The sequence below is a fragment of the Podarcis cretensis genome (assembly GCF_951804945.1).
Source record: "Podarcis cretensis genome assembly, chromosome: 8".
NCBI lineage: Eukaryota > Metazoa > Chordata > Lepidosauria > Squamata > Lacertidae > Podarcis > Podarcis cretensis.
The window spans coordinates 49,010,438-49,019,209 of NC_137177.1; the positions used below are offsets into that span (position 1 = coordinate 49,010,438).

At 42.7% G+C, this 8,772-nt stretch overlaps 1 protein-coding gene across 1 annotated transcript in view; it reads right to left on the reverse strand.

Annotated features, from left to right (window-relative positions):
• The window catches only part of PSKH1 (protein serine kinase H1), a 28,407-nt gene extending 20,414 nt beyond the window's left edge, over positions 1–7,993 (reverse strand). Inside the window, exons 1-2 of the mRNA XM_079987898.1 lie at positions 7,873–7,993; positions 1,537–2,555 (exon numbers count right to left, since the gene is read on the reverse strand). Of these exons, the coding sequence (XP_079844024.1) occupies positions 1,537–2,457 (921 nt within the window). The 5' untranslated portion in view covers positions 2,458–2,555; positions 7,873–7,993. The remainder of the gene's footprint in view (positions 1–1,536; positions 2,556–7,872) is intronic.
• Positions 7,994–8,772: the final 779 nt, after the last annotated feature.

Consider the following 8,772-nt stretch of genomic DNA (forward strand, 5'->3'; position numbering starts at 1 on the left):
CAGAAGCTACAAGTCAAATCAAAGAGTGACCAACTGCACATTATTTAGAAGACTTATCAAAACCTGCACAGCCATGAAAATTGCCTCAATGTTTTCAAAAGCAACTTATATCCTGATTTAGCATCTAGAACATTACACCCCAAATAATATAAAAAGGACTCTTCATCCATTACTGAAATGTCATCACAGCCTGAGAACTAGCAAGTACCTCGTTTGTTTTTCAGTCAGTTATTTTACTGTCACTTCTCAACCCCCGACTGAAAAATTGCTCTCTTACACATATAAAACATTTGGCTCAGTTCTTGCTGAGATGCCACTAGGGGCAATAGTTGAATTATTTCTATTTCTGAGTGTAACTTACTGAAGGAAGTATAGAACTTATCTCCACATTCATATATTCTTCTTTCTATAACCATAAGACACACAATGAAGCAGACCAAAGCAGTACAATGACAGATTTAATTGATACATGCCAGCACCTCCTAGAAATAGCCTCTAAAGCATTGCCTCTCCAGAGAATGTGTGCCTCTCCAAATATTACTAAACAACAGCTCCCATTCGCCCTGGCCATTGGCCATGCTAGCCAGAGCTGATGGAAGCTGGTGTCCAACAACTTCTGGAGGGTCCACTGGTCTTTTGAACAGCACCAGACAAGACTCAGAAGTTAGATTTAGCTCCATCTTTCCTGAGGACAGGCAGACTCCTAGAGGGGAATGGCTTTTCAGCTCATCCCATCTGAAGCTGTTGTAAAGACTTGGCAGAGCTCTCATGCATTCTTCTATCTTCCAGAGGAGTGAGGCCTCCCAAACTGCTTAAAAGCCAGTTCCTGCGGTTTTTTCCCCCTTCCCCCCCCCCTTTCCCTAAGCCCTAAGCCGCTTATCAGCTGATCCGCTAAAAGCCGCTAAACCGCTAATAGTGCTAATCCGCTAAGCTGTCAATGGGTTTGCTTCGCAAGACGAAAAAACCGCTATACGAAGAGCCTCACGGAACGGATTAATTTCGTCTTGCGAGGCACCCTGTATTAGTTTAATATTTCTTTTACATTTTTCTTCTTTGCAAACCATTTTTTTCGTCTTGCGAGGCACCCTGTATTAGTTTAATATTTCTTTTACATTTTTCTTCTTTGCAAACCATTTTGAGAGGATTTTTTTTTCTTTAGAGGAAATGCAATACATCTCCAAAAAATGGATAAATGACTCTCAATTCCATTTCTGAAAAAGCCTGGCCTTACCACCTCCCATTAGCAGGGACAGAGATTCCCACTGCTTGGAAATCACTTGTTACTTTTGCTTTCACGCAGACAACCTCATTGTTGTTGCTTCTTGTAAGACATTTTGTGCAAAAGGGGGCCTAATTTCTGAAACAAAAAAACATACACTATATATTCTGAAAGCAGTAGCTTTTAAAGGACCAGGGTTGCAGTAGGCTTCAAGATTTAAGGATGAGGGTGTTTCCTGTAGAGACCAGAGATTTCAGACCATCACAGAATACACTGGCACAACAGGCACTCCCTTGCTGGAACCTTGACACACTCACCTCCCCTGAGTAACTGTACTTTCCTTTCAGAATTTGCCGATACAAGCGGGTGCGGTTGTCATCTTCAAAAGGCATAGTCCCACTTAGTAGGATGTATGAGATCACACCCAGTGCCCACATGTCTACTGAGTTTGTGTAGGGCTTTCTGACCAAGATCTCTGGGGCAATATACTCTGGTGTCCCACAGGTAGTCTTCATTAAGCAGTCGTCTCCCTTCTTTCGAGCACTCGCCAGCCCAAAGTCTGTGATCATTATCTTAGAATCCATGCCTGGGTGGTAATAGAGCAAGTTCTCTGGCTTTAAGTCCCTGTGAGTTATGCCCAATGTATGTAAGTATTTAACTCCATCCAACACCATTTGCAGCACTCGGGTAGCATCCCTTTCCGTGAAGGAACCTTTGGCAATGATTCGGTCAAACAACTCCCCTCCAGTGGCCAATTCCATCACCATGTAGACACGCTCCTGAGTCTCAAACACTTCAATGAGCTGGATGATATTGGTGTGCCGAACACGACGCAACACACACAGCTCTGACTCACACACTTCCCTTCCTTCACGGTACTTAGTCTCTATTAACTTGATTGCATACGGCTGCTTGGTAGCCTTGTGCTCCACCCGTACTACACGACTAAAGCTGCCTCGGCCAATCAGGGCTTTGATATCATACTTGGCTGTCACTCTGGGATCAAATTTTGCACGGTACTTTGCCACTCTGTTCTTGCGAGGCTCTGCCTGTTCCACATGTGGGTTAGTGTGACGAGGAGGAGAAGGGATAGCAGATTTGATGGCATCTCCATCACCCTTGATGAAGTGCTTATATATGTCAGTTTTATAACCAGTATATGGCTCCACCTTTTTAACGAGATCCAAATGAACATCCTTGGGAGGCTCAGGAAGTACTTTGCTAGTCCCACAGCCCATCACTGAATGGTACTAATCATCCATCAAGGTGTTCTCCCAGAGCAACACCAGAGCAAGCATGTCTGGAACAATTCCAATCTCCACGACATCCCAGGAAGCTGGAGCGGAAAGAGAGAGAGAGAGAAAGATGAGCATACTATATTTATTCAATAAATGCCCCCTTCCTTTCTGCACATAAGCTTAATTCAGGTCTTAGTGCAATATTTGAATTCTTAAACCACAGTTTGTGATCACCAACAAATCAGAATCAATAACTACAGTTTGAAGTAGATTTCCAAACCATGGTTTGCACAGCCTGGCACCCATTAGAATACAAATTCCACCATCCCTGGAGTTGATGGGAATTGTAGTCCAAAACATCTGGAAGACACCAGCTTGGAGGAAGACTGACACAAACCATACCTCTGTGTGATGTCTGAGTTGAACCATATTAATAACCTCAATTCTTTCTCCTGCTTATTCAATCACTTGGAAATTATCTCTACTATGACTCAGGAGACTTGGCTTCCCAGAAAATATAATTAGGAAGGGGGAGTGTAAGTGTGCTTTAAACCACAGCTCTGTCATGAAACCAAAGAAAGAAATGCCACAACATCAGTACTTCCACTGATAAGCCAAGACTCGGACATTCTTAGTTCTGTGCTAACTCCATCAAGTTAAAAATAAAATGATCCAACAATTCTGAGCATCTCAAGATAACTTTTAGTACATATACAGTTCAAACTGTTTCAATATATCAACCCAAGTCCTCCCAAAACCAGTTGGCTAGAGCTTCCTTAATACAATCTCCAGTAGAGGAAAACATGTAAGTTAATTAATTGCATCCAAACATGTGCAGAGATATTGTGAGAAAGGGAGAAAGTCACCAGAATCACTTCACAGGTATGAAGTGCTCACATTTCATGAGCATCTGCACCCAAATTATAGGTTACCTATGAAGCTGAAGACAGGAAATTGATGCTGGAACAGCGAATGTTTTCTGCAAAAAGAATATGGGAATGCAATGGAGTCTAGCAGCTGTATAACTAGAAGGCATTCTAGCTTAGCATAGTTACTAAAAGTAAATTTCACAGAAGTCAAGAGATTTCCAAGTGAACTCAGTATTTGTCTATTTGTTTGGCTGATCAGCATATTGACCTACAGTTTGGTTTGGCACCTTCTTTTCTCTATTGTTCCTTCTAGCAGCTGGAGCTAGGGTTGTAGATGCTGAATGCTGAAACTGTTGACTCTCAAACAATACTATCAACATTATCATACAGATTACACAGGTACAAAATTCCATTACAAGCTTTAGCATTTTCTGCTGCTGGGCTAATATTAAATTGCCAGTTTCGTGCTTGCACACGAAAGCTCATACCTAGAACTAACTTAGTTGGTCTTTAAGGTGCTACTGGAAGGATTTTTTTTATTTTGATTAAATTGCCAAATAACCTTCCTTATCAGGGTTTAAAAATATTTCAGATTCCTAGGAATTAAGCATCAAAAGTTTCAAATAGAATAATAAATTCTTAGGTGCCAGAATTACATTTTACCAGTCTCATCATTTTTTCAGACAGATCTTTGAATTGGCTCGCTTTTTGGAAAATGAGGACCTTCCATTCATTTTATCAAAAGAGAAAAGCACCCCTATATCCCAACACACCACAGAAGGTTGCTTGATTTTACAGTGTTTGAAGATTATTATTTTTAAAGAAAAAATGCTGGACAGGAGTTTATGTCACTTTCTCAGTCTGAGTTTTCCCATTCTGGTCCATGAGAGAGGAAAAGATGTCTAAACTCAAGCTACTCAATGGAAAGTACTAGAAAGCTGCTGGATGTTCTCAAACATCTTTTGCCATTGTATATTTTACCTTTCCTCAAACGTACATGAAACCAGAGCAACCGTAAGAGAATCCCATCTACTAAGAGCAGCTAAACAACAGAATTTTAAAGGCATGTCAGAAAGAAATGCAGCATTCCACTTTTGAAAAAACAAAAAGCTTAAGGAAGTCAGTGTTCAAAGGTTAACATTTAATCCTAAAAATCTCTTTAAAGCTAAACCTCCATTCACAGGACGGGAATGATCTTAAGGCTCAAGAAGTAGAAGGGGAAGCCAGAGTAGAGGACATTCCACCCTCTGCTGATGGCTTACCACATGTCTTTGTCAATTTAAAGCACCTGTAACAAACATCAATCATGCACAATTGGCATTCAAAAGTATCAGGAAAATTATCTGAAGTGTGGCATTACTCAGTGTGTTAGAAGCATACCTTTCAAAATAATCTTTAAAAAATGATGAGCACATTTTCTTCACACTGCAAAGTCAAAGCAACTAACCTTCCCTAATTTAATGCCCTCCAGACATTTTGGACTCCAGCTCCAACAACTCCAGTCAATGTGGACAATGGTCTGGGAGGACAGGAGTTGCAATCCAAATTATCAGGTGGCCACCAGCTTGGGAAAGGCTGGTGTACATACACATACACATACACACACACACACACACACACACACACACACACACTTTTCTTCCTTATGAATGCTGTGAGAAAAGTTAGCACCTCAAGTTTTCCTGTTTTCATCTTAAAGGTACCTGTCATCATATTTAATGTTTATTCCTCCTTCAAATGTCTTTTTAAAAAATCTACGATATTATAAAAAAAGATTTATTGTGCAAACCCTTCACAGACTGCAATAGAATTTCAACAAGAAAATGTTTTGAGAACTGTACTTTCAGAAGAGTTCAGATGTACTTCCTTCCAATCCTACACAAATCTCAAGGGTGGAAGCGGGGGGAAACAATGCTCGTCAGTGCAATCAGATATTGTCCCAGAACCTACCAAGGAAGTAAAATATTTCTCAATATTCGCCTAGAAGGCTGTTATAAGGAAGTGATTGGAATGCAAACAGAATAGCCTGGTCTTCATCTCGAGTTGATGCCTCTCCTATTAAAACTATCAAGGCATTGAGAGATATTGCAGTAGCTGCACCATTAGCCACCATCTCTCATATCTAAAGTCAACCTTGCTGCTGCAGGCAGGAATGAAGGTAGGTAACAGACTGGTAGAGTAACAACTGCATCCTCTTAGTAAATCAGAGCTTTGAAAGGGGCAGTCACCATCTTGGGGTGGGGGGAACTAGCAATACTACACTTATTTTGTTAATTTATTAATCACCTTCCATATGTATCCCAAGGTAATTTACAAAAACAACAACACCCTACTTAAAATAGCTTTTAAAATAGTACAAACGATGAAAACTATAGGTGTTTATTCTGTAGTGTTACTAAAACTAAGGCAGATACCTTTTCACCCAGTTGGAAATGCCTGTCAAAACAAAATGGTCTGCAGTCGATCACGGAAAAATGAAATAATAGGCACTTTTCATATCTCAACAGGAATGCTGTTCCACAGAAGAGGAGCATCCATGCTGAAAGCCCAGCTTTAAGCTATTGTGGAGTAGGCTTCTGATATTCTACTGACTTCAAGGAGAAAACTAGTGGGTATATAAGCAAAAAGGTTCCAGTTACAGATAGGTAGCCGTGTTGGTCTGCCATAGTCAAAACAAAAAAATTCCTTCCAGTAGCACCTTAAAGACCAACTAAGTCAGTTCTTGGTATGAGCTTTCGTGTGCATGCACACGAAAGCTCATACCAAGAAGCAAAAAGGTTGTCTCCCTAGTAAGCTGATTGAAGCAGTGGTTCTTTCTGTAAAGAGGTCCTGTGGTTTTAAAACTGTATAACATCACTCACAGACCCTGGATCAATTTCACTCAAATTCCATGGAAACCAGGCTTTGTCCAGGCCTCTCTTACTTCTTCAAGTGCAGGTAATTCTTGTGCGTCAGCACTTATTACAAAAGCCAATAATGCATAATTTTAAGGTTTAAAGATCAGGTGTACAATTACTTTACCAGTGCAACTTTACTATACCGTAACCATGCAGATAATACCCTTCATATTTATTCAGCACATGTGCCTCCCAAATCTTGCTTGCCACAGGACAGTCTAAGAGGTGGCCACTGCCCTGCTCCTCTGAGAGAGACTATTTTTGAAAGGGCAGTTTACAAGAGTACCACAGGAGTCAGGTGTTGACCATGTGTACCATGAAATTTTAGCATGTTTCAAACTGCTATGAGAACACAAGAAAATGAAGTGCCCATTTAAACCCTTGTTCTCTGTAAACAGTCTTAACAAGTTTTATTCCACGGCACATATTTTTAAAGCTTTCAAGACAAGATTAGACAAGGAGTAATCATGTAGGAAGAAAACTTCAGTCACAAGTAACAAGCTGTTTTTCACCCTTGTTTTTCTGTTTTATACATTGACAACCTATTCTTCCTCTTGCATGTTGAAGAAAACCGATGTGCACCCACACAACACTGAAGCCTATACTTAATCCTCCTCCACCTTTTTTTCTACAAGCATAAACAGGGCAGCAATTCTGTATACGATGCATGTATGGAAGCTCACTTGATTTCCTGTGAGGGCCAAATATGTTAAGAAACAGTAGCAAGCCATATTTACTCCCATTCATTCTCTCTCACTACACTCAAGAGTTTTCAGGTAACAGTCAACCAGAGCTAAATTCTACCAGCATCAAGCTATAGAAGTGAATAATACTCCCAAATTTCTTAATGGCAGACCAATCAGAGAGGAACCAAAACTCCAGCACATGCTTTGCAGGAAGGTGATCCAAGACAGAGTACTTGAAATCTTCAGGTAAAAGGATCAGGGAGCAGGTGATTTGAAAGACCTATGCCTCACATCCTGAAGAACAACTGCTACAAGCGATGGAGAACATGTGTGCTTACGCATGCTGTAGGGCAACTCCCATCATCTCTGACCATTGGCTAAGCTGGTTGTGGGTGATGAACTGGGAGCTCAAAACAGTTAAGAGGACACTAGGTTGGGAAATGCTGGAGTAGTCAATGCTGGACTAAACGGACAAATGGTCTTACCTGGCACAACGCAGCTTCCTTTATTTAAGAGATAAACAATTCCCTTTCCTTGACCTTATGGTGACACCAACTTAACGGGACTAAGCACAGTCAGCACTAAAGCATCTTCCTTCTTTGCTTACTCGAATTCTAAGGACAGGCGCTGCCCTACTAGAGCTTTGAGGCTGCCGGGGGAAAGAGCTACGAATGCCAAAGAGGAGCAGCCTGAAGTGCTACTTTGGGCAAACGGAAGGACTACAGAGGCTCACTGCGAAAGCCCTCAAGCTCCACGCCAGGCCGGAGCGGGGGGGGGGGCGGACCTGCAAAGCAGGCCTCGGATACAGCACGAACAAGGGAGAAATGCAGGCCCCTCTATGGTCTGGTGCGCCCAAGACATCCCCCCCCCCGAGTCAAGGCCCCGCCAAGACCACGCCGAATAGCAAGAAGACCATGTCGAGCTCAGTGCCTTCTGCGGCCAAGTCGCCCCACACCGACTCACCTCAGCCCGCGGCGGGGTGGGCGCCGGGTCCAGCCCAAGCCCAAATGGGGGGTTATGGCCTGGCGCTCGCGTCATTGCGTCATCAGTGAGCGCTCGGGATAACAACACACATGGCGCGCGGCCGCTTTCCCCGGCTGTGATTGGCGGAGGCGAGTCGTGGGCCGCGCTTAACGCAGAGGGGCGGGAGCGGGGGGAAAGAGGTGGCCGTGGTTGTCATAGAAACCGAGGCGAGGCCAGGAAGGAAGGAAGCGGGTGCCAAGAGCGGAGCTGGAGCCCTTTACAGGCCCGTGCGGGCTGCCTTTGAGAACAGGAGGCGGCGACTGGCGCGCCCCTTGGTCTCTCTCCCCTCACGGTTGTTTTCTTCTGTTTTTGCTTGCCTTCATACGAATACATTGTACACATGCGCCTCTTTTAACATGCGTTTGTTTGCTTAATGCGTTTTTAAAATCTCGTCTCACCAAACCGTGACAGTTAAAAAAAACAAAACCATCACCGTTTAAGTTCTTTGAGGTTTATATCCGAGGCTTACAGCAAACGCAGGGCACGTAAATTATAAGAACGACACAAAACCCCTCCATATTCCGTGACTTTTTGGAAATACTTGCATTTTTTCCAAGCTGGGTGTGTTAGAATTACCAACCAGCAAAAAAGACCAGCAACTGAGACGTCCCTTGCCACATCTGGAGGTCCGAGCAATAAGGAAGAGCAGCAAGAGAACAAAAACACAGCCGAATCGAGACAATTTGCTCCCCACCCCCACCAAATCAAGGCACCTATAGCAGAAATTCTAAGCACTTCTTCTGCCCTTCCCTGGCACTAAAAATACAGTAATAATAAATCCAATAACTATTTACTGCCCTTCCATGCCACCCAAAACTAACCGCCTCTGCCTAAAAAATA